Source organism: Diplotaxodon limnothrissa, linkage group LG19, assembly GCF_057381915.1.
Source record: "Diplotaxodon limnothrissa isolate DT_005_m linkage group LG19, D_limnothrissa_male_GT1.1, whole genome shotgun sequence".
NCBI classification, from domain to species: domain Eukaryota; kingdom Metazoa; phylum Chordata; class Actinopteri; order Cichliformes; family Cichlidae; genus Diplotaxodon; species Diplotaxodon limnothrissa.
In genome coordinates, this window is record NC_140614.1 from 31447478 (window position 1) to 31473810 (window position 26333).

General features: G+C 41.5%; 1 protein-coding gene across 1 annotated transcript in view; it reads left to right on the forward strand.

Annotated features, from left to right (window-relative positions):
* ttll5 (tubulin tyrosine ligase-like family, member 5) overlaps nt 1-26333 on the forward strand; it is a 62707-nt gene that overhangs the window by 32346 nt on the left and 4028 nt on the right. The window contains exons 16-30 of the mRNA XM_085343313.1: nt 501-542; nt 1394-1501; nt 1627-1718; nt 2258-2320; nt 2838-2986; nt 3279-3525; nt 4446-4563; nt 4981-5127; nt 5263-5354; nt 5441-5589; nt 5867-6430; nt 6517-6704; nt 8589-8716; nt 17895-18084; nt 21571-21773. Of these exons, the coding sequence (XP_085199439.1) occupies nt 501-542; nt 1394-1501; nt 1627-1718; nt 2258-2320; nt 2838-2986; nt 3279-3525; nt 4446-4563; nt 4981-5127; nt 5263-5354; nt 5441-5589; nt 5867-6430; nt 6517-6704; nt 8589-8716; nt 17895-18084; nt 21571-21773 (2480 nt within the window). The remainder of the gene's footprint in view (nt 1-500; nt 543-1393; nt 1502-1626; nt 1719-2257; nt 2321-2837; nt 2987-3278; nt 3526-4445; nt 4564-4980; nt 5128-5262; nt 5355-5440; nt 5590-5866; nt 6431-6516; nt 6705-8588; nt 8717-17894; nt 18085-21570; nt 21774-26333) is intronic.

A 26333-nucleotide genomic window follows, 5' to 3' on the forward strand; every position in this document is an offset into this window, starting at 1 on the left:
CACTCATTCACCCTTCCTTGTGAAACATTCCCATTCTTGTCTTCATGTCTCTGTAGTTACACTACATTCCTGCCACTGCCACTGAGCTCTTCTCTTACCCTAATGGAAAACTCACTGTAATGCAAAACAACTGCTAATGCAATTACAGTGTTTGAGTGACCTCAGTTTGTAAGTGCTACACTCTCAGTGGCTTATTGTTTTATCATTTCTAATCAAGTGACTAATGCTCTCTCTAGGCCTTGTTGCCTAATGATGCCACAACAGCTAATACACTTGGCTACCTCCACTCGACTACTGCACTAAGATCTGGCAAAGGACCTGCTGGAGGGATATTACGAAATCAGACAGATTTCTGCTCCACCTTATATTGTGTAAAAGGCCTGTTTAGACATAAAGTAACAATGTTTCATTGTTGTATGTTGATGTGGTTTGGATGTTGTCTGTATGTGCCTTGATACAGGCTCAATGCTGATGCAGTGTGTTCACCCATTTCCTCTTAGAAACTTTTTTCTGCACATCCAGCCACTACACACAGCAGAGTGGTAAGCTTTTTTTTTTGTTGACTCAGACGTATTAATCTTCCTTTGCTTTGTCCCTTTGCAATTCCCTGATGCCTGTTTCATTACCGGTAAGAAATCGCTTGCTGCTTTTTGCTTATTTGATTATGTGGCTAAAGCAATTTTTCACAGGGACAGACAGATGGCTTATATAAATCCTTAATGCTGCGTTTATAGTCAAAGCTTCGTTAGCAAAAGCACTTAACAAGCCGCAATGCGCTACTTTGCGTAATGAGTCGAAAAACTTTCTTCCCGATGCTTCAGGCACACCTAAATCAAGCCAAACACTAGCTGTTGAAGAACTTCAGGGGCCCATAGAGAACCTGTCCTATCCCTTCACTCTGATCAGGGGCAACAGTTGAGACCTTTTCTGAGGGATTAAGCCTTGTCACTTTTTGGCTGCCTTTGTATCCCCACTATCCGTGTCAGGGTAATTAAATATAATCCCCCTGCTATTCAGATGACAAATTTTATATGTGATCATGCAGGGTTGTGCCCCTCTATCTGGCCCGAGTTCCAAAACTGCATGCCAAAGTTGTCAGTCACAGCCTAGTAGTGCATGCAGCAGGGAGACAACCAGAAATGCCACTGCTTAACAAAAGCACTCTATTTCTGTGGCGAAGACAAAAGAGGAGAACGGGGTTTTGGTTATCTGTGATGTAGCTTCTACATTTTCAACTTAACATACAAATAGATTTTTGTGGATTACCCTTACGGCCTTTTGTTCATCCTGATTATGAAGCACCTGATTTGCTTTAACAAAACTGGATTGAAAAGAGGAAACATATTACACCGTTTTTATCAAAAACTGTTTGCATCGTCTCCGCTTCTTGTAGCGACAGAGGCCGACGTCAACCAACATCTCAGAAACCGAGGATCTTAAGGACAAGCGAGGAGCTAAGCATGGCCAAGGAGACAGCACTCTGAACCTAACTGTTGAGGAGGTAAGGTCTTAATAAAGATGTTGTGTAAAGTACTTTTAGTATAGGCTGTGTAACTGTATTTTTTCTGTATAAACATTGCTTCTTTTTTTTAATAGATGGTATTTTACTTTCCTTCACTAATATAGATCAGAGTGCTGCGGAGGATAAAGGAAGAGTATGAAAGACGAGGAGGTTTCATTAGGATCTTCCCCACCGCGGATACATGGGAGCTCTATGGGTAATCTGAGCCAGGAAAGAACAGACAGATCCCTTGTAGGCCGCAAGGGAAGTTTGTCTGTAATGTTACTCATTACTGATACTGTGCTCAGATAAGCAGGACATTTAGCTTAAAGCCAGACTAAGCGACTCCTGTTTGCATTTGCTAATTTAACCACCAAACTACGATATAGCTCCAGAGTCACTGGAAACTTGTTGGAGTCTATGTTCCAAAAAAAATGATCCCACAGTGACTTTATATTAAAATGCTATTAAACTCCTATTAAGAGAGGAAATCCATCATTGTGCTTAAAATTTATATTCCTATATGAGGATTAGTTGCATGATTAAACCTCCGTTAGCAGCAGGGTATTTTGTGGCATTTTTAAAAGCGTTTTATTGAGCGGTCTGGGGAGCTATTGGTGCAGTTAAGACCCGTTCCTTCCACAGGATCACAGAAGTCTCATTTTTAACACATTTGCCACAAATAAAGACGCTGGAGCTCACTGGGGCCCCTGCCTTTATGATTATTGTAATTTGCTTATTATCTTCTTCTCTCAGAGGATATCTTGAGTCCAAGACATCAATGAACTTCGTGTTGGCGAACAGACTTTTCCATGGAAGGTAAGCATTTCCACTGTGGTCGGGATGGGAAATAAATCTCTCCATCAGTTTGTGGAAATGGTGGGATTGTAACGTGGCATTTGTTTGGTCTTTTGACTGGATAGGTGAGACGAACAGCTTTTCCAGCGCGCGCCTGTGTCTATGTGGCATTGTGGCATTGTGGCATCGATTCGGGGGCAGGAAGGGAAAGATAGTCACAGATGAATTGTGCCGTTTTATTGAACCGCATTTTTGTTATTGTAGTACAACGTTCATTTAGGTTATTTGAATCTGCGCAGGCTTTCAAAATTTAACCACAGGTTTGACTGTATTGACTGGAGATTTGTCCCCCGACTAAGCTAAGATTTTCCATATTCATTAGGTAGTGAGTTCAGGGAGATGGTTGCTGCTGCAGTACCTAACTTAAAGTTGAAATTTACAGCTGTTTCTCTGCTTTATACTTGTTGATAATATCCATATAAATCATTATTCTTGTTGTTATTATCATTGCGTTGACACGTCTTGCTCTGCCTCGCAGGAATGTGAATGGGAATGTGCAGCTGCAGGTGGACGTGGTCCATGGCTGTCACGTTGTCCAGTATGAGAGGAAGCTGCTGTCTCTGGAGGCACGAAAGAGGAGACAGCGCCACCTGACTCATGGCTCTGCTGCAAGGAAGAAAAAATCGGGTAAACTCAATGTGTTCTTTCTTTTTTTTTTCTCCTTCAGTTTGAAATAACTTTTTTTTTCCAAAACTAGGAAGAGTGTAGCTAAGTAGAACAACATCTCACGCTAATGCACTTTTGGTTCCAATAAATAACTCCCCTGTGTCACGGTAAGGTTGGCCAAATATGACTCTGTATGAGTTCATTTCATTGCAGCAACAATAAAAAGCCTATTTTGAGTGCATGTGTGTATTTTATCCCAAATGCCAGTGATGCAACTGACATTTGTCTTTTCTTGCTGTGTTGCATACCTCAGGGAAGGAATCCAAGGCCTCCCTGACTGAGAACAGCAGTCAGGAGGGAGAGGAGTGTGCTCAGGAGGAGGTGAAACAAGCTCTTGAGCCAGTTTCGCACAAGGCTTTGGTAGCAGAGCAAAGAAAACAAGTGGCCACACCACTGGAGCGATGCCACAGTAAGGCTCAGTCCAGCTCAGAGGCAGCCGTGCACAATGCCAGCCCTACAGTCAACCTGCTCAACATCCTTCAACAGGGCTGGGAACTCAGGTCAGTTTGCATTCTGGGCTGCTGCTCCCATTCGTCCTCATTGAGTAAGGAGTACTGTGAAGTTGCAGGTAGAAACGAGGACGAACATTTACACGTGTTGATGTTTTAATTCCTCTCACTACCTCTGACTGGCTGGGCCTCAACGAAAGTCAGTGTTATTCTTGTACGCCATTGAGTCCAGACATAATAGTTTACTTTTTAACTTTTTCTGCTTTGATGAAAACACAGTTTTAACTTAGATTGAAGCACATGGCACTTCAGTAAAAGGGGGCATGAAAAAGTGTTAAGGTTCATGATGGGTCTGCAGAAGGTCCCGCAATTTAAGTAGTTTGTGACCGTCTAGTAAATAAACGTTGGTTTATTAGCACAGGCAGTAGCTTTCCTTTTCCTGAGCTACAAGTAAACAGTCATTGTTTGAAAATGGTATAAAAGCAGATGTAAAGGGTTCAAAATTTGCTGAGGATCAAGACACTCACTTTTCTTTAAATAAAGACACGCAGATACAATATGCTTTCACCACTGTACTTAGACTCAACAAAGGCTGCAGTCTCCTGTCATTTCAAACGTGTGCCTGAAATTATAATTTCAGGAAGAATTACGATAACAAGTCTGAGTTTGTAGAAATTCCTTAGTGCTTGCCAGGACTGTGCACGAAGCTGGGAAATTATAGTATAGCATGTCTTTGTTTGTGTTTGACAGCTACAATGTTCTGGCAGTACTCTCTCCAGGTTCACCTGGGCCACGAAGACAGTTTGTCATTTTGATACTGATACAGGACAAGATACAGACAAGATGCACTGTGTTCCAACAGCATTCTGTTATCAGCTATTGTTGCATATTTCTATTTTTCATTGCTTTATATTTGCTTTGCCTTTGATGCTTTTTCCTCTCTCTTTTCTGCTTTTACCTCTCCTCTTCAGCAAAGTGCAGGCTCGTATTGCTTTCTCCTCTTACCTGCAGCGAGTCCAGCAAAGACTGTTAGCAGAAAGCAGAGACAACACCATCTCAGCTTGGCCCGACAATGGCAACGATCAAATGGTACAGCTATAGCATTTTTTTTTAACTCCTTGTAAAAAATGAAAGCAATCGAACACTCTGTAACTTTGTTTTCTCTGTATGTATGTGTGCATGTCAGTTTCCCTTATTATTCCTCTGTTACTCATCTGCACCGTGGAAATCTGCACGTGGCATTTGTAGCCACATAGAAGGAAAACGTGGACTCTGTAAAAGAGAGTCTGTTTGGAAAGTTTGCATTGTAATGGCATACATCATCATCATCATCAGCAACCTTAAAAAACCTGAGGAAAATCAGTGTAAAATCGTGCCTATCTCTGACCTTTAAATTCAAAAGTGTTTTAAAGTGAGTCAGACCCAGAGTTAAGACGACAGAGACGGCTCAATGAATCAGTGATTCGGGAAACTGATGATAAAAGTTTTTTTTCTTTGTCTTTACAGGAGCTCGTGATTTGCTTTCTGAGAAAAGCAGCCAGTAACCTTCAACAAAACATAAAGGTAGTCTTGCCCAGTCGGCAGTTACCACTCCAAGACCGCAGACGCATCCTGTCCCATCAGTTAGGGGAGTTTATCCACTGTTATAACAAGGTACCCCTTCCCAGACTGTAGAGTCATTGCAGAATTACAATTCAGAGAGGTGCTTGAAACACAAAGGACATTGAGCTGTTTATTTCCAACAGTCAAAGTACATCTGCAGTTCTGTTCTTTTCTCTATGTTCCCAGGAAACTGAACATATGGTGAAAAAACAGGAGATTAGTAAAGAGGAGCGTTGTGTTAATCCTAAAGTGTTTCAAGAGTACATCAGTGCAGCCAGGTTAGTGATTTGGCTCAACTTTTTTGAGCCAAGTTTTCTGTTACACACATTTATTTCATGTCTTTTTTTTCTTCTTGAACTAACAGTGAAAACGACCTGGAGGAAGTACTGACATTCTACACGCAGAAAAATAAATCGGCCACCGTCTTCCTAGGAACAAAAGTCAGAGGCATTAAGAAAGATGTTCGTGAAGCAAATGCCTCAAGAGATTCAGGAAACTGTGATAATTCTAAATGTGAGTTTCTTGTTTCTTTTCCCATGTATGCTTTTTGTTTTTTCTACTGTACATCTGGTTCATGTTTTAATTTTTTATCATTCAAGCATAGTAAACAGGAACTGTTTAGATTTGTGAATCTAGAACAGTGAAAGGAAAAAAGATTGAGTCATCTGGGGTGAAGAAAAGGTCAGCTTCAAATGATTAGAACTTACTGCGGGAAAACAAATGTGTGTCAGAGCTGAGGAATGAGTAACTGATGATAAAGGAGCTCTGGCTTATTTCCTCCTTTGAACAGCTTTGGCCGTGGAAGCGGATTCAGAGTTGTCGCTCCTAACAGGGAAAGTCAGCTCCGACTCAGACAATAAGGCCACTGATGGTCAGCCTTCTTTTTGTTTGCTGCCTGAAGACATACGGGCTGAAGTAAGAATGGTTAAAACCCAGCCAGAAGTCCAGTCGTCTCAACACCGCTCCAGTTTTCCTGTGACCTTGGACTGCGTGCACAATCATGTGCAGCACTGCTCTCCTGCATCCCTGCCTCTTCACTGTCCACCGCCGCCTCCACCTCCTCAGCCACCATCTTATGCACAGTCCTTGGCAAAGTCTCACCTCTGCCATTCTGAGAGTATTTCTGACCCTCCCGCATACACCTCTGCCCATGTGGTCACACAACCTCCAAGGGTCCTGTGGACGGCTGCGCCCACGGGCTCAAATGCGGCGACTACAGGGCCATCGACACAGGTGCTCAGAAGAATTCAGTCCTTTACCTCATCCATGGCTGGCTCTGCAGCGGCCTCGTCCGTTCCAAGTGCCACACACATCTATAGCCAGAAGCTCTCTAGACCCACATCTGCAGGCCAAGGTAATCTTTCCTGCACGGCGTGCTGGTGTTTCAAATCAAATTCACAAAGATGTTCTCACCTTTTCCTTTTTGTTTTTCTTTCTCAGTGATCAGGAGGAGCACTTCCAGTAAGCTCAAGTCAAACTCAGTGGGAGCTTTCAGGGAGTTGAGCACTCTGACCGCCCAGGCCCAGTCCAACCAGCAGGCCTTCATCTCAGCCCTGCAGAAACTGGCAGACAAGCAGGTTGCTCACCACTATGCCAGCTCCAGTCACATCAACCTGCTGACACAACATGTAAGTTTATTATGCTCTCAGCTTCTGCAGCCCTGTGACTCAACAGCTACAACTACTTTGAGTAAGAAACTATGTTGAGTTATTAAGCAACTGTAAACTGATCTGTGTAATGGTTCATGTAAGGAAGAAGAATCTGGCCTCTCTGCAGTAGTCCTCTCACTGTGAGGTCTTTGATATTTCTCTTTGTTGATGTGTAAACCTGGCTCAGGCCCCACGCTGATCGGCGGCATCTAACTGCTTATTCATTCAGCAGACCTGTTGGAGCCCGAGGGTCTGCACCTTCCTTCTTCAGCCTTCAGCTCGCCTGCAGTCTGCGGGCTGGGGTTGGTATGGGGGTGGGTCTAGGAACTGGAGTTTGAAGCTGGCCGGCCCAAACAGTGGTGAGCAGCGTCAGCCCCTCAGCTCTGTGTGAGGTCTCATTATCAGAAGCACCATGGGGGAGTGATTTCTGTTGATACTTAACAAGCAGCCACCTTTTTTTTCTTCTTTTTTTGTGGTAATTGATGCTTATAAATCAAGGAATGTGGCAAATTGGCACCAAGCAGGGGAGTGGCAACTTGGTTGTCTCTATCACCACCTTGTCGCATATTTCCCAAAGGTTTGCCCTTCAGCTTTGGGAGCCCATCAACCTTTCATTCTTCCTCCTGTTCCTTCACCTCCTCTTCTGCATCGCTGGATTATTTATTTATTTATTTTCAGTCAGAGATTTTTGCGATGGCACCAGACCACACAGGCGGCAGTTTTATGGCTTCCTTATGACTGTATATTATTCTGTCTATCTGAAAGGTGTTTGCTGTATTTCCTGTCGGTAGTTAATCCTCAACATGGCAGCAGCTTATTTTTCAGAGTAAAGTAGTTCAGTGTTTTGCACTTAAAGGCTTAGAGTACATTTGCTTTTTGCTTTTTTTTCCAGGACTGAGATTTGAAGTCATTAAATCACTTGCTGGACTAAATGGAGAACTTTGTAAACATGAACAACACCCTGTTGCACAGTTGACTCCGTAATTACTCACTCTCATGCTAGGGCACATATACAAAACAGAAACTGAAATTGAGTAAAGCCAGACATGCTGAACATCAATGAAGTGAATATACTCCTGGGCTGTGATATATTGATGGGCATATATGTGCATACACAGCTTGTGCCTTGAGTGAAAAGATTTCTTTTGACAGATCTATACTCCCATTTTGGTCTCTTGACATGTTATAATACATGTTCTCCAAAGGTTGTTTTAATTTCTGCAGATTATATTAAACACTTTATAAAAAAATATGACCAGTCTACCTTAATAAACCCCAATAAACCAGAGCTGTAGCTATGTAACAAAACGCCAACACTCTCTTTATTAATGCCATGCAAGGCCCAGCAGCTTCAGTTTTTTTCCCATTGGTCCTTTAGTGCACAGAAGGAAATAAAGTAAATAAAGCACCGCAGCGTTATGTTTAATTCTCCCACCAGATTTCATCGAGCATCATTCCCAGGCTAGCACAGAGCAGTACTGGGGCGCTTTTGCCACACAAGTGCTGATGTGGTTGCAAACACTGTTGGCCTGGAAAGTCATGATAGCTGATTCTGTTGAGGATGCAGGAGGGGGAGGGGACCGCTTAGATTTAGTGCTGAGCGGAGACTGGCTGCGCCATGTGCTGTGTGTACATTTCACACAGCCCCCAGATACGAAAGATGGAGGTGATTGGCGTATGAAGAAACACAATGTTCCACCTAATCTTATTCATCACTTCTCTGTATTTAGACATGGGATCACTATTAGCGAGATGTTTGTTTGTACTTATACAGAAAGTGCGGTTACAAGTACATTATGCTTGTAAAATGCAATCAAGATGAATCCTCCCTTCAAGTTTTTAAGCCTTCCTCTCTGCCCACAGTTGACCAACCTGAACCTGGCGAACAAGATGCTGAGCAGAGAGAGCTTCACACTGAACCCTAAAGCTGCTACAATCCAAGGACCAGTGAGAGCTGTTCACCCTGAAACAGATCTACCGAACAGCACTGGGTGAGTCCAAGGAAGTATAACTTACAATAATCTCCCCTTGGAATAATGGTTTGGATCCAACATGAGTTCTCAACAAAGAACTCTTAAAATCCAGATATCCGAGATGCTTTCTACTGCATTGTAAAGTCTGTATATGCACAGAATGTAAGCATAAATAAAGTCCCAGTACAGCAAAGGCCTCAAGCTAATTTAAGACGACCAGTAGATGGACAGCTGTATGGTTTCAACTTTGGGCATAAAACACTTGAGACAGCGTCAAACATGTAAGTAAAGTAACATTCACCAAAATCCTGACAGTGAAGCAGAAGAGGAGGTGAAGGAACAGGAGGAAGAACGAAAGGCTGATGGGCTCCCAAAGCTGAAGGCCAAACCTTTGGTGCACAGCGACTGGAATTTCATTTTAATACGACTCTGTTCTTTAAAAGAAAAATTGGTTTAGCCACATCTGAAAATTGCATTTGTTGGATATAGATGCACTGGAAAGCACACTTTATTTACATTTACTCTTCAGAATTGGTTCACAGATGCCTCTCTGTTAGCTCGCTTTTGCATTTAGCACATATGGTGTCTCTGCTACTTTGCAAAAGCTTCAGTGCTGCTTCTGGTCAAGTTTCACCATTGTGCTCATGTGTACTATTTATTTGCTCTCCCCTGAGGCAGCAGACACAGATTAGTGCATTACAGTCTCAGTGGGGTTCACTGCCAAGGTAAACAGCGTGTCCTTCCTTTGACAGACTTAAGTTTGAGATGTGCACAGATGTTGGAGTCAGGACACACAGAATCTAAGAATGCCTGAAGCATTCAAATTAATGTTTAACTTTCATGAATATTCTTTGCTATTCTCAAGATTAATGTTTGTAAAAGCTTCAGAAAAGCTGTTCAGTGTGACTCCTTTGGCTAAACTACTGTCTTGGGGATTGTCTGCATAATCACTTTTATGCTATAATTACTATAAGTACTGTGCTTTAGTGTAGTATATACAGTAAGTATAAAGCCTGTTTGGTGAGGCTCATTACATTCTAAAGACTTTTTAAAGGCTTCTGACAATTTATTAGATTAAAGAAGTTTGTCTCTGGAAAGGGAATGAGAATTTCCAACACCTCTTTGGGCAGGCTAGTTTATCTGCAGGCAGGGAATTGGGTCTTTTGTTCCCCTTTTTAACTGTGCTCCGTGGACATAAGTAGTTGTAGAATTGGCTGCTGAGTGTCGGCGTTATGTGGAGCACGCTGGCAGCTGAAAGCGTTCTGTTGGAGCGGTGCTGGAGGCAGTGGTACAATGTCAACACCCACAAAGTCTGTCTACTCAAGGCTCTCGCCTCAGTACCCACTGAAATTCCTCCTTCTTCACCCCGGCTCACTGCGCTGAGAATAGGAGGAAGGAAAGAGAAGGAAAATGATCGCATCATCATGGCTTATGGCACCAGACCAGGATTATAAACCTATAGGCAAAGAGGGGAAACCTTAAGTGTGTCATCTTCTTCTTTTATTTGCTTATGTGTGAGTGGCAGTGTCTCAGACTGCTTGGCCCTGATTTTGGACTCTGTTTTTCCAGTCCTGCCCTTCCTTATGTATGGAGCTGTCAGGGAATTCCTGGAATGTCTGGCCTTTTCCCTTTTAAAAATGTTTTTATTCCCACAAACTAAAAAGAGACTATTAATAGCTTATATCATTTTTACAGATAGATTCACAACAGAAATCACGCTTTGAGCGATGCAGTCCTCTGACGGATCAGAGTTACAGTGTGATTTCAGACATTGCATTTGCTTTTCCATATCATGTTTAAACACTTCATTCATCAGAAAATAAACTGGCCCACGATGCTCTTGCAAAAGAGATTCTAAGATTTAAAAATGTTTGTTTAGGTTTGCCTTTCAGCTATTCACATTTCAGAATTACACTTTCACAAATCTAAAGAGAGAATATAAATTAGCGTTTTCTTGCAATACAAAAAGCTCTTGAGGGCCCCGGAACACCGAGCCCTTGGTTAGGAATTATCTACATGAAATGTCTTTAATAAGATATTAGGATAAAATGTCTTGATTTCATCCCGACTCTGTTTCTTAAAACACAGAATTTCCTGAGCCCCCTCCCCCCTACGTTCGGGCTCATGGCTTGTGCCAAACATACTGAAACTGTTAAGCGCACTGGCTCTTAAAGCAACCACAGGGGTGAAGTATGATGGGTTTCAAAGTGTAGCATGGCTCTTTGAAGTGCTGCTGCCAGGATCTGCCAGGTATGCTGCATCAGCACTCTTAGAGCTCCTGCCTAAATTCAGTGTGCTGACAGTCAGGGGGCTTTGAACCCATACGGCCCATCTTCATATACTTATGGGGTAAGTTGGTGATCTCTTCCGGTGTTGGACCTCCTGGTACATTTATGATAATTTACATTCAGTGTACCTATAAATTGAGGTATTGGATTACTTTGAAATACTTGACACCTTTTACTTTGTTTAAAAGTATTTTCTGTTACTTAAGTTTGCTAATACCGCTTGTGGTCTGAGTTTGCACTGGACCTCCATGTGGTCATGTATTATTATTAAGTCAGCAGCTGGTCATGGTTGGTTCTCACCATTTGTGTTTGTTATGTGAATAGTTATTGCTGTCTTATTACCAGAGCCGCAAACGTTCCTCTCTGTTTTCTTCCCCTCTACGTTCATACCAGCTTTGTGTTTTGAGAAATGCCACAACCCTGCTTACACAAGGTATTTTTAGTCCTGTTCAATACTTTGTTAGATTGGTGTTTTACTTGGTTGAATTTTCTAGAGGCGAATGATTCCAAAGGGTTTTAAGGCGGTCCATTTTCTAAACCAACAGCTCGAGTAATCAGAAAAACGCTGGTGAAAATGTAAAAATTCTTTGATGGGGGACAGATTCCCACAAAATTGGTCTGATGTCTCTCTTCCTTTGAATTTAAAAGGAGAGATGTTTTTATTCACGTTGATTGAAACCAGATGTGGCAATGGGAAGGCAAACCCTTAAGGTAAGAACAAGTGAAATTCCAGGGAACAGATTTAGTCATTCAGCAGAAACATGCACCTTTAAAGCAGTTTTCATTCCCACAGTGTGCAATATGGTTATATGTACTGTATATAATCTGCTTTATGGAACTGACAAATGTGTGACCGTGAATTAGGGTTGGGTTGCACCAGCTATTTTTAAATCCATTGCAGGTTTGTGTGGAAAGCCCTTACTAGTCTTAGGATCACTAACAAGTATGAAGTTACTGCTCAAAATTTAACCTTTAAAGCTGGTAAATACTTCATATTCTTAGAACTACTGTCAACAATGTAAACAGGACATGCAATACAGAGCACTGAGTTTTAATATAATTTCTAAATAACATATATGTGTTTGAATGTTTGTGTGTGTCCCTTCCCTTGTCACAAGGACTTGCTGTAGCAGGTGGTTCCACATGTTTGATTTGGCCCTTCCTGACATAACTCCAGAGGGGATTTGTGTCTCAGGCTGGAATTCAACCAGTGACATTTTGCTTGCCAAGGGAATCTGTAAACTACGCTACTGAGTCACTAAAAACAAATAAACTAGTAGTAATTTCTAGATGTATGTGTTAGTTTGTTTTACATTAGACATGCAGGGAAAAATCTTTGTTGCGTGTGCAGGAAATGTTAATATCCATCGATGCATTGTAAAAAGCATGTAATTTTATTATTGATTACAGCAGAAATTCCTTTGTCGTTAGAAAACTCTCTGAACTCGACTTTACAAAGAGAATCAATTGGCTGCTTCTCTTTGTTATCAATCATAGTAATCTGAAGGTCTTAAGTTTTTGGATTACTGTTAAGACAAAATCATATGTTTTTTTATTTATAAAATAAAAATAATAAATGTATTCATTACAAAATATGCAGGGAAATTCATCATGATAGTATTTTTGGTTATTATGAAACAGGAGCATACTATTTCCATCAGGTAATATGTTGTGGTATCTTGGCCATCATATGTATGCTGCCATCAACCACTTTAGTTACAGTTTGCCTTTTGTCTTCAGATTTCTTCATGGCACAGATTTTACAAGCTGCTGGAAACATTCCTCAGAGATTTGGGTGTATGATAGCAGTTGGCTGCACATCCATGATGTGAATCTTCCATTTCACCATATCCCAAAGATGCTCTATTGGACTGAGATCTGGTGACTGTGGAGCACTTTTAAGACCAGTGAACACTGTCATGTTCAGGAACTCATTTTGAGATTATTTAAGTTTTGTGACATGCCGTGTTATCCTGGTGGAAAGGACCATTAGAGGATGGGTCCAATGTGGTCATAAAGGGATGGAAACGGTCAGCAACAACACCCAGGTGGGCTGTGGAGTTTTAGAAAATTCTCAATTGCTCCAAAGGGGTTCAGAACCTATCCTCCACCGTATTACACCATCACCACCAGCAGCTTAAACCACTGATACAAGACGAGATGGATTTCATTTTTTTTTTACATCAATTTCTGTTATATTGTTTTCAGTAATTCAGGTGACCCTTAACCTCCCTTAGTTACACTACAATAGGCATAAGCTGCTGGGGGCTGGAGTATCATGGGGCTTGACCTTATAATATAAAGCACTTTGAGGTAACCGTTGTTATGATTTGGCGCTATATACTAGAGCAGGGCGATATGGCCAAAAATATTTATCACGATATATATTTGAAAATTTGCGATAACGATATAACCGACGATATAATTGATGCGAGACAAAATACAACTCCACAACATTACTAGCGCAAAAAGACAACCTTCCATTTATTTTCACTTAAACAAGAAGCTGGTTTTTATGTACATTAAAGCTTTATAAAAATGTAACAGTGCAAATGCAAATTCCTTGCTGAAAGTTTAACCAAAAGGCATTTCCAGTAGAAATGGGCTGACATATCCTGAGCATAACCATGTATAATATCCACTGAAGTTAAAAAGAGGTGCTTTGCAACATTAAACTGCAGTGTGCAGTACGTATTTTTCGGACCATAAGGTGCACGGGATTATAAGGCACATTAAGCGAAACAAAGCAGTCAGATAAATCAAACTTTATTAAACTCATTCTTCTTGCTTCCTCCACTTCTGTACCATTGATTCATTAATGTTGAATTCTCTGGCAGCGGCTCTATTCCCATGTTGTTGCAGTATATTAATGACTAACCTCGTATTGTGGATGGATTATCTCAGTTGTTCTCCTGACTGAAGTTTGGTCCGTTTACAGCATCCTGCCATGCGATTGCATTTGTCTCTAACCATGAAGAACCTTCACGTTAACTTTTATAAGTGGAAAAGTCTTAGTGTTTGTCCTCCAGCTTCACTGTTTATGTTATGCTAACATAGCTGTGTCGCTAGCGATCACGTAGCACATCATTATATACCAGCTAGCCCAACTTCAGTAACCCTACAAACGTCACTGCTGTTTAGTTTCCTGTCTTCATTTATGTTGGAAGTGATAGCAGAGCTGTACGTTTGATTTTTTTTCAGAAATCTCTCCGTCAGAACATGCTATATCATGCTTAGGTAACTAGCGAAACTAGCGAGCTAACTTCCGCTAGCTTCCTGCTAACTTCTAACTCCGTTAAATGTAATAACTTTTGTTTTCATGGATGCCTGGAAGTTAAACTTTATAGTTACACCTGGTAAAGCAGCAATGCTGATCGTTTTATTAAAGATGAAAGAATTTAGACAGTTTTTAACTCTAAGTGATGCTGCAGTGTTGTTTGACCTGAAGGATACGGAGTTTAGGACCCAGATTACTCCCAGATTTAAGAGCATCTTAGTCCGACAAATATGACAATAACAACGGCCGCTTGCATGTTCTGCAAAAAAATGTGCTTTGTTGTGTATCTGACGGACAAACACCAAACCAGTTCCACATCACTGAAGTTGCACCATTTTTACAAACCAATTCTGGTTCATCTGTTTCACTCAACAATCGGCCATGTGCGTATGAAAACAAAGGCACTGCGCATGCGCGTTTTACTCCCATTCTATCGCGATATTTCATTTTCCTATCGTTGCCTAACATTATACCGGTATTACCGTGAACGGTATAATATGGCCCAGCCCTACTATATACATAAAATTGATTGAATTTGACTCAGCCTTTAGTGTAAATGGTTATAATCCCTGTTTTGTTTTGTTTTTTCATTTGTTTGTTTTTTTAATCCATTGATTTTACTTATCCAGAACTGTTTTATAGCTTTCCTTTTTTGGATTTTCAAGTGAAGTTGTGTGAGTTTAAAACAGAAGTGTTTAAAAAGTAACCTATCATCCTACTTGGAAGAAAGCACTTGTAGTTTTCAGTACCCCACATTGCTCACCACTGCCCTAATGTAAGCCTCATCATCCCCGGCACTGCTGAACTCAACAAATTGTATTTTAAGAACAGACCTACTTGGTGTCATGTTTTTGCAATAAAACACGATAAACAAACACTGATTAATGGTTGGAAATACCCCTACACTCTTGAGGCTGCTAATGTTTACACTGACCAGGCAGGGCTTTGAGATAATCTGGCATGATGTCATCTCAGACGGTACATTTTCCCACATTCACACTGAGTTAGATTGATGCCGCACATGTGCTCAACTCGCACGGCTGTGTTGTTCTACAGTAAGTTATATCAGCATATTAAAGGATGGCGAGCACAGCGGGGAGTAAGCTGACACCCACGAGCAGAGGTCCGGCAGTGAGGGAAGTCCCAGATAGCTGAAGCTCCGCACATGTGCTGTGATGAGAAACTCAGATGTAAAACTATTCCGCTCACTCATTTAAGAAAAAATAAAAATCAGATTTTATTGGTTGCTGTTTTGGACAAAAGTGCTTCCTCCTGTTTTTAAAATTCATGGTCATCTGTAGTAGTTTTTTTGTGTGGTGTTGTGTTGACAAGTTTCCCCCCGTCACCCCCCTACCTTGTGAGGTTTTATAGCGACATTGTACTCAAGGAAAGCCTGTGCTTTTGACCTGAGACAGTCCATTTTAGACCATATGGTAATAAAATGGTAGCACTGAAGGTCCCCGCGGTCCAGTCTGCAAACTGCAGCCAAGTCAAAGGAAATCGCTGCTGTAAACAAAGAACAAGTTCTTGTTTTGTCTCCTGGTGATGTAGAATCTCTGGCCTTGCAAAGTTCACAGACGAGCCTTTGTTTCCAGGAGCAAAAAAAAAAAAAATGTATTGGCCTTTGGTCACAGCAGTTGTTTTTGCAATATATGTGCTATTATGTGAACTGAGAAATGCATGGGCGGATAACATGTTCACATGAGTTTAAGATCCCTTGTGTCTTGGCCACACAGGGAAGGAATTTATTTTTTTCTTTTACATTTTAGCAACACAAGATTATTATCCCACACTATGCATTGTTGTTCAAGATTAATTGAATTCTAATTTTAGCACTTATCATAGTTTGGTCCTAAAAATATTGTAGCTATTGTGAATCTAAGTGTGCAGTGTTTTCTTTAACTGTAGACCAATAGACAAATGTTATTGCATGTGGGAGGAATTTCCAAGAGCTTTTTTGTCATTAAGACCTCCAGGGATCCCATTTCTTTAGCTGTACGCGTATCTCTTTCTCTTTTTTCCCCTTTTATATTTTTCCTCGCAGCTCCCAATAGTGCTCTTTTATGGCATTATTTTTGGCTGAGGTGGTGTATATATACAACAGCACACCAGACTCCACAGACTCGATTTAAGCATGTCTGAAGGCTGAGGCTGGTCACTTCATTGCTTTAACAGTGGTCAAAAATGGTTGAAAAAAAAAAAAACTGAAACAGGCTTAGGCCTAATGACAGATAATCCAGTTACAAACTTGTGGAGCTCGTCAAAAGGTTTGCTTTCCAGGTTGTGGTTTTGTGATGTGGATGGAACGTGAAGCGAGGAGGAAAAGTTTTTAGTTCAGCCTGTGTTTGCCACAGGCTTGCCCTCTGCTTTCACTCTGATTTGCACACTTTGATTTGAGGCTCTGTGGGCACAGCGGCCACTGGTTAGGATGTTGTGAGATGTCTTGTTGTTTCACTTTTTACTGGTGGTCTTGCATCTCAACATGGAGTTTATAGCTATTGTCACATCTGCCTGGAATGCATGGTAAAATAACTGACGAGGTAGCAGTGAGTAAATATATTAAGCTATTTGTGGACTCATCCTTTGTTGTTGTGTAACAAAGCATGAGTTATAGTAGAGTAGTAACATCTGTGTTTCAAGCAAGCATTTCCTTATTTTCTGTCATATATATTAAACAACAGTGGATGGCTTGAATCACACCAAGGCTTGAATGTGTGTTCTTCAAATGGCATGCAATTGCTAGGGTGAAATTGGTTGCAAAGTTATATACAGTGCTGCACTAATAAAATACCTTGTAATTGGTTTGGTTGCTAGCTGGTAGCCATGGTGGCCCCTCAAACTGCTTGCCAAGCAGCTGTAAAAATGTAAACATTGTGACATAAAACAGAAACACCGATCGACTGCCTTCAAATGAATAATTGGTTGGGAAGGCATTACTTTTATTTTGAAGGTGAGTGTTCTCTGTTTGTTGTTGGCATTGCACCTTTTCACATTTCAGTTTTGACGGTTAATGGTTAGTAAAGAGAGTAAATGGTGAGTGTTTGCAGACAAGTTGTCATCTTCCTTGCAAACTACAGGCAACCGTAGAAACCTTCTAGATCTTCTAGACTGCATCTGATCTCACCTGGTGACCAGTTAGGGAATAATATTTTACTCTAGCAATCAGCGGTTACTAGGGGGTCACCAACAGGTCTCTAGGCCTGTGAAACTGAGGCCTGGACATGGTCAAAGTTTCAAATAATGATGTCAGTGTATGCATAGGTAACCCCTGTGAGTCAAAATGTCAGGATTCAGGCTACTCTAAATCCTTGGTATCAAAGAGTGTTTCCTGTCTTGGATCTGCACGCTGTCAAAGAGACTGGATGTCATAGACAGAAAGCTCTAGCCGTGAGCACGACAGCCCCACCCATCTGCTGTTTACAAGGGGTAGCCAGCCAGTCGAAAGTTGATCTAAAGAGAGCGAAGCTAAAACTGTTTGTTTGTATTCTTGCCAGAAAATGTCTTTAAAGAACACTTTTTGGGGTGCAAATGTCACTGATATGCAATTCAGAAGAAAGAGTGACTTTGTTTTTTTGTTGGTTTGAAGTATATTACTTTTTCACCCTGTGTATCTGTGTCACTTCTCTCTAAGCCACAGGCCGCTAAAGGAAGAGGACTGGCAGATGCACAATGACTACAGCCTGGTGAGAGGGGTGACACCCAAGCAGCACTACCAGCCCACCCAAGGGAGCTACCAGCTTCAGTTTGCTATTCAGCAGTTGCAGCAACAGAGACTTAAGGCTCATCATCAATTTCTGGACCAGACCCGCTGCGGACATCAGGTAAGATGTATCATTTTCTTAGTAAAGAATGTTTGTTTTCATTTAGCATCTTGGATGCTAAACAAGTGCACTGCTCATTTTTCCATTGGTAGTATTTGCATTTCTATTTTTTCTTCTTTCTTTTTTTTAAATAAAAATAGCACAGACACTTGTCTGTTAACACAATAAGATTATTTTTCAGATTCTTTTCTTTGTTGGTTTTCAGTAATGGCACCATGTAGAACTTAACCTTAAGAACTTTTAACCCATAAAAACCTCAATATTTGTGTCTGTATAATTTGTGTCCTTACCTAAGCTCTGCACTTTGCAAAATAGTGCAAAATGCACCCACGTTAAGAGAAGAGATTCCATGTTAGCCTCTGGAGAGCTATTTAGAGGTTCGCCTTCCAAACTGTCTAATAAAACAGTGTTTGGTGGAGACAGTAGCTTAATTCTAAAGACCAAAATGGAACAACTCTCTCCAATATCACATCATTTGAGTGAATGACTCTACTAGGCATATGGGAAGGTGAGTAGACAAGAAATTCTACTCTTGAGGGTACCAGCAAATCTTGACTTTTCAAATAGCTCCATTAGTTTTCCTATTTTAAGACAAATAAATTCGGAATATGATTTTCTTAGCAGTAGAAATGTAGCGGCAAAAAACCTTTTAGTTATGGCTAACAAGCCGTGACAGATGTGATTTGGCTGTTTTTACAGGGAGATTAGAAAGTTAGAAAGGCCTTAGCGTAGGAGTTTTTTGTTTTTCTTTGTTTTTTTTTTTTTAAATGTTTAGACTAAAAAAGAGTGGCTCTCGCTTTTAGCGCAGTGACTTTGAAAGGAGATCTCACCAAGAAGGAGGATGTATGTTTCCATTTTCCAGAGGATTTGGTGGACTGAATCTATGGATTGAGAGAAATGGAGACAGGACAGTGCCATGGGACAGCTTAAAGGCTGGAATGACTGGATGCGCCCAATTTTTTCCGAGTACTGGAGTTGGCCTCACGTCATTGTTGCTCATCTTGGTTGGAACTTAATTAATGCAATTGAGTTGATATTTCTTTTGGCTTGGTCGGCAGCCTTACGTAAGGCACTTTATGATTCCTTCTCTGTTCCGTTCATCTCTTCTCGTACTTTAAACACATTTAACCACGTTTGTCTTATCTGTGACATGCTCCACCATAATTCAGCCATATAGCGGCATGAATATGTCTTACAATTTCAAATCCCTTGTGCCTTTAAGGACTTTATGTGTACAGAGCAGTACAAAGAGTCAGAAGACAGAGCTTTTTTGTTGTTCACCCTCTTAAACTGAGGTAATAGGAGGGCTGACTCTAGATATGGTTGTCTCACCATCAAGTCAGGCAACCCTCCCTAAAATCTTGGCTATCCCACCCCATTCATTCCCTTCTCCCCAGCTGTCATGGCAATGTGTGCCACTGCTTAGCTCTTAGGCAAAATCGTTTTGCATGGTATAGACCTTAATCTGCCAAGGAATTTGTCAGTGACTTGATTTCATTCTTTAGTGCCATTAGATAGGGGTTTTGATCTTTTTGATACAAATGTATTTTATCTCAAATTCTTGGATTTCCTGGCCTTGGGAGAAAGTTACCAATACTTTTTGATAATATAAATACACAAAAGGATGTTCTTAGTCGAATGTGGGTGCTCGTGTGCATACACGTTCTTCAGTGTGAGAGAAAGAGACAGGGGTCTGTTCCGGCACTCCAGTCCACGTTCCAGTTACTGGGTGCAGACTGCACGGCTCCTCCACAGGATTGGCCCGGGGCCACCTGGCAGCCAAAGAAAGGTGCCCTTCCTGGCCCCGCTCAAGCTGAATTGTGGCCATAGGCCTTGCAACCAGGAAACTTAGCTTCTCATTTATCAACACAGAAATTACATCAGATATTCCCTGTCGGCCCTTTGAACGGCCACACTGTGAAACTGGAAAACCATTAGCTCGTTAGATAGCCGTATAAAGCTGCAGAGAAAATAGTGTGGACGTGAGATGTGGAAGGAATGTATGCGAGCATTCCCCGGCATTGCAAGGACAGAATGAAATGTGGCTCTAAAATATTATGTCAGAAAGACAACAGCATTTTCCCTCTTCACAAGCCTTTGAAGAGATCTTGTATAAACAAATGAATAATGTGAAGAATTTGCTTTTCACTGGAGCCAGCTGCGAAAAAATGTCGAGCTTGTTTTGATACCGGATGGCATTTCATTAATATCTGCACTAATTTATGTCAGGCACTTTGATATTTCACCTTAATGACCAAAGGCCACATTTTTTTCCATGACTCACCCATTCCAAATTTGCTCCAACTTCCTTAGGCCTTTTTTGGGAGGGAGTTTGATTTTTATTTTGTCCTAAACAGTTCACTACACACATGTGAGGAACAATCCGCATGTCAGTCTGTGGCACATTTAACCAACCGAGGGAGAGTTGTTTTTCTTTTACTTGGCCTTTTGAATTTTGTGATGAAGCAAATGGCCCAACAGTGATCTACCGCTACATGATGCCAAACAATTAAAATGAAACGTTTATTAAGGTTAAAATAAACAGGGAGAAAAGGCTGAGATATTTTAAATTACACAAGAGGTGGACTGAACATCAGCGGCAACACGTCTGATGAATGATGGAATGAGGATTTGAGGTCAGGAGAGATGTACTACAGTGATTGTCTATAGCCGTCTGTAAAACACAGCAGAGGCTCTGTCTTGGTTTTGTGGCTCCATTACACCCATTGGTGTTGGAGATTTTGTCAAAACTGACTACAAGGACTACATTTAAACATGTTAAAGAATGAAGGCAGTCTTACCAAATATTGATGTTCAAGCTTGTTAGAATTGAACCAAGTCTGTTTTTACATTATACATTATATTATATATGTGTATAACATGTAAGTTTACACATGTTTCAATAAATCACTGCACCCATTTCTCAGTTTCAAATGAGAGGTGGCTCAGTACATGAGGGAACATACTGTATATGTTTTGTTTCTTTTGCAGCTTTGTATACAGCCTGCGGTTGTACACAGTTAATGTCTTGACCAAGTATGTTTCAAATTACACATCAAATTTGAAACTTTGAAACTGGATTTATATTTCAGTTAAGATCTTTGTAACATGTTTATGTTCTCTCAAAAGCTGAGTTTTACAAAAGCTTGCTCGTTTTTAGGGTTAGTAATCACTCCACAGCCACCATCACTGGTCCAGTATCATTTTAAACCATTGAAGCCACAACTGTATGCTCCATGTTAACCTCTCTCAGCTAGTTATTGAAAATCCTTTGAATTCCTTAAAGCAAACTATAATATCACTAGATTTACCAGTGAGTAGTCATCCTTTGTAGTTGCTCTTATTGTACTGTACTCTGCCCAAAGTTTAAATTAAAGGTCTCAAACCTCTTTGCTTTGTTGGTTAAGTTTCAAAGTAGCTTGATTATTGTAGTAGTTTGATATTGCCCATAAGTAACCGACTTTTGTTTTCTTTTTGGTTTCACAGGCTCAATTTCCAGACCAGACACCACATAGCCAGGCTCTCACAAAATCATCCAGCTGCCCTCCTTCCAGCTTTCACACTCTGCCCAATCAAAGCCATGGCCTAAGCCATGTCCAGACCTGTGTTAGCCCAGCTCTTGCTCCAAAGCCACCCAGCGGTGCCCGAGAGGGACAAGTCAGGAGAACGACTGCAAAGCGTCTCGTCAAGTAAGACAAATGTTGGCTCTGGATCACTCTGTTTATTAACCATATGACAGTTATAGAGCATTGTTAAGTTAAATGAAGCCAAGGTCATCTGAACCTCTACTGACATCACCCGACAGAGGTAAATGTCTGAATGTGAAGGTACGTCACAGCTGGACTGGTCATTAAATGATCGAGCGAGTGGGTGTCAGTGGTCCTGCCTACTGTCCGCTCTGCTCAGAAAGCTTCTTCACAGAAACTAAGTGCAGTATTTAACAGCAATGAAGAAGAGTGAAGCGGACTAGCTCCATTTTTTTGCTACACGTGAGAAAGGGCAAGATCGGACAACGTCCCAGCCTCCTTCGCCCTATTACACTTCCCATAGTTCATATGTGAAAACTGCTCATTTAATTTATCGCAGACATAGTGCAGTGTGGTGGCAGGCCCTCCACCACCCCCCCGCTTGTGGAGTGAGACAGAGTTCATGGGATTGGTGAGCTCAACAGGACATGGCTAATGCTAATGAGAGTTCGAATATGCGTGTAGTGGAGTGCTCCCAGTCTTTTGGCCGCAGGGTGTATCTACCCGTTCAGTAAACAACCTCATCACAGGCCTGATTTCTGCCTGAACCGTAAACAAAACGTGGTTCAGTGAAAGGGCCTGGACTCGGAGCGCCGTTTAAATCCTGTTTGGTTTGGAGATAAGCTGAAGACTGCATAAGGAAAAATAAAAGGAAAGCAGTGAAGCCGGGCTGAACTGCCAGCTATTTTCCTCACTTATTTTATGACTTTATTACTGCAACATCTGGCAAAATTACCCAACAACAGCAAACCTTTGTGATCGGCGCTGACTGTTTGTTTAAAGTAGGTTGTTGCAGCGGTGAACTGCTCTTCACACTTATTTAATGTTTAAGAGGAAAGGATACCGCTGGACTGGAACACGGGCTGTTTTTGTAGTATTCCGGGTAAGCCCTTACAGTGTGTGAATTACCCCAGAGTCCCAACAGTGCATTTCTCTGTTTGACTTAATTCATTCATTGCAAGTTTGCAGGCCTGCTGATGCCGCAACCGAGCAGAGCCCTGGCTCTGCTGACGTGTTACATCCAGTCATCTGACTGGACTGGACAAACTGTACCTGGCAAGAAAATAGTTAAGAGGGCAGTGCCGTGGTGTAGGGGTTGTATAGAATAGGTTAGCGAGGCCATGTAGGTGCCGTGTTTGCTCGTGTGTGTGCATGTGTGTCTTCCTGGCAGTGGTTGTGTTTACCCTCTGCATGTGGAATTCCTGAGCCCCCTCACACTCTTCTCTGTCCTGCATTTTTGCGGTCGACTAGTGTGACAGTGGAGAGTGTGGGAAAAACGGAAGCTTCAGGACCAAAAATGCGCTGATGGAAACAATGAAGAGAAAGAATAAAGAGAGGAGAAAAGAAAGAATGACAGAAGAGAAAAAAAAAAGGTTAACTCTGTCCAGGAGAACAGAGATGATGGTTTGCAGAAAACGGTGGGATAATAAGTTGCTTCCCTTTATTTCCAGCCCACATTTTAGGGGCAACTTAATACCCCTGTTATTGAGGCACATCTGAAACACATCCCAGTATAGGCTTAAGCCCCTCCAGCTTATAATAGTATCACTGTGCTGGATGTGTTCAAGCAGTTCAAGGTTATCCACCTTGAACACCTTCCTCCAGCCAACTGTAAAACTGTTGTTCGATATAAATACACCAGCACTGGCTTTGGCTGGTTTCCCCACCGCTGATGATCATCGACAGCTTTTAGTTAAATCTATTGATCAGAATGAGATTTGCATTTTTGAACATTTGTGATCCAATTTGATCCAACCAAATAGTTTCCTTCAAGTAAAAGTTTATTGGGGTTGTTTTTTTGGTCCCAAAGTTGGAAATATTATCCACCGAGCGGGCAAGGTGACTGTGTAAAGTCACTTTTAAGTAAAGCTGAACGGAGACTGGTGCACTCTCATGAATGACAGTGCCTTTGATTTTAAGCTCAGCTAACACACTTGAAGCAAATGTGCAGCTTGTTGGTATCACACTCAACAGGGCAGGGCTCTGTCTGCTCTATCAACATACCACAGCTGCCAACTCGAGGGGCTGCAAGAGCTCAAAGTGGTATGACTTCAGTGAAGGCTTTGAAAGGAGCAATTTGTAACACAAATAAATGAGCCTGTTTGGTATTTTGTTTGCAAGGTTTGGTTAGTCGCAGCTGTAACTACGGAAACCCAGGCTGTCGTGTGGCATTACTAATAGGGTGACAATTACAGCAGCACCATTAATGTCAGCCTAGCTGCTGCTTTCACTCCCTATTAATCAGCCACAACAGTAGTTATTTTCACGGGATACTGTATACACACAGAAGCTGCCAAACGTGTGTTTATGGTTAAACTTTATCCCCTTTGGTCAGTTTGAGTAACATTAAGTCACGCTAACTACCTGAGCGCACCGAAAAGTAAAGCCGCACATCTGCTGTGTTTACATAAGAACTTCAGCTCTGTGAGAATAGCGCGAAATTTTCGGCACTGGGTCATGTGTCATGTGCGCACACTGCAAGTTCAGAGTCGGTTCTCACCAGCAGTGTTTCTGGCTGCTGTCTGACTCTTGAAGTGACAGAGTGAGACTGTTGAAAGTGATGTGAAGAACCCAGAGGTCAAGTTTTTTTTTTTTTCGCCCCCCTGAATATGAAAGGGGTTTCTTCCTGTTGAGTTATGCCTCGCTTAAAGTGGGCCAGTTCTATTTGTGGTTGTGTAATGGTATGAAAGAACAGCTGTGCAGCCCCTTACAAGGAGGCAGTGTGTACCCTCATTACCTTATTAATGCTCTTTTGGCAAGCTGCTGTCCTGGGGCGAGAGGTTAATGCCAGCTAAGCTTTATTTATTGTTCCCTCTAAAAAATGGTTAGCAGATTTAATGTATAAGGTTGCAGACACGTCTGCTCCTGCTTTATGCTTCAGTAGCTCTTATAATGATTTTCTGTTTGAAAATGTTATGTTTGCAGCCGGATTATGTGAAAAGGGCAGTGCAATTCCTTGTTTACGGTTGTCAGACTGTATGTATGACGCATTGTAAGAATTCTGGGCTCTGCCTCCGTGTTCCTTTTCTCTCTGTAATCTTTGCTCATAGTCGACATAGTCCCTAATCACTACAGTGTTCTTGCCAGTGTGACAATCACATCACCAAGGACAAGGAGAAGGAATTTCTCCCCTTCGTGTCACAATAGCTCCTGTGAGGCACTCAGTAAACACAGTAAACAGCCTCACCAACACTGTGTGCAGTCACTCTCCAGTGACTGCACACAAAGAGCAACTGTTAGATGCTGACTTCACTTTTCTTATGACAGAAGGTGGCTTGTCAGGCATTTTATACACAAATGAGTCTTAAAAAGCAGAAAAGTGTCTTGGTTAGGATGACATGAGCTGCGAGGATCAGAACATGTAGCCTCTCTGACCAATAGATACTAATTACCCAAGTGATACTGTAGTTATTATGACATTTTATTTCATTTATAGTATAGTATCAAGCGATATTAACGATTTGCAATCTATTGGTATCTGCTTTTCTAATAACCAATAAATGATGGTTAAAAAAGTAAAGAGGAGACAGGAGAAACACCCTTCAACTATATTATAAATGTTGGCATTGCATAGCTTGCAATCTGCAGCTTCCTTGTTGGAAACGCACTGCTTGGAATGCCACAACACAACCAGCTGATCTGAGCAGAGCCTGGCAGATCATAAATGAGTACACAAATAATTACACTTAAAACATTTAAGGGCATCTGTTTTTTGTTTCATGTGTTTAAAAGAAAGAAAAATATCAGCTCATATGTCGAATCTCCAAATATCGGTATCAGTTATTAAACTACTATAGAAAAATACCACACTCCACCAGGTTCTGCTCCGAAATATTTCAGTGTTGGCATTTATCTTCTTGGCACAATTTGAATTACCACAAAGGCTGTTTGGAGTACTTTGGCATGTGTGTACATGTATATGTGCGTCTCTTTAAGAGGACAGATTTTGTCCCTGTGGATAGCACTGCAGTCCACATTATACCTGGATTTGTGGTGGCAAACATACAGCCCGTGGGCTATAACCGGCCCATTAAAGGGTCCCATTCGCCCCACTGGAAGGCTTTAATATCAATGAAATCCACGGTTTACTACACAGCAGTGAAAATCTGTGCAACATTAAGGGCATTTCTAGATCTTTAAAAATTGTTTAAATAATAAATAACGCTGCTATGTTAATGAGATTGGGCTGTGCGTGATCCATGAAGTAGATTGATTTGGATGAACTCTAGATGAACTACGATGGGAAAAGGTCTTTTAGCTTTAGGGAAGGAATTGTCAGCGATCCTTTGGTACTCCTGCTTCCAGCACTCTTTCATTCAGTACTCACAGCTTTTGCAGCACACATTTTTGAGCTCTGGCTTAACACACCTTTATAGCTTTGTGACTCTGGGGCCTGTGCTTCGTACCGCGCTAAGTGAGTTAGCTGGATTAGATTGTTGACGATTTCGCGTGATCCTGGATCGTTCGGTTCCCCGAAGCCCATCCGGGACTTGCTGTCATAGC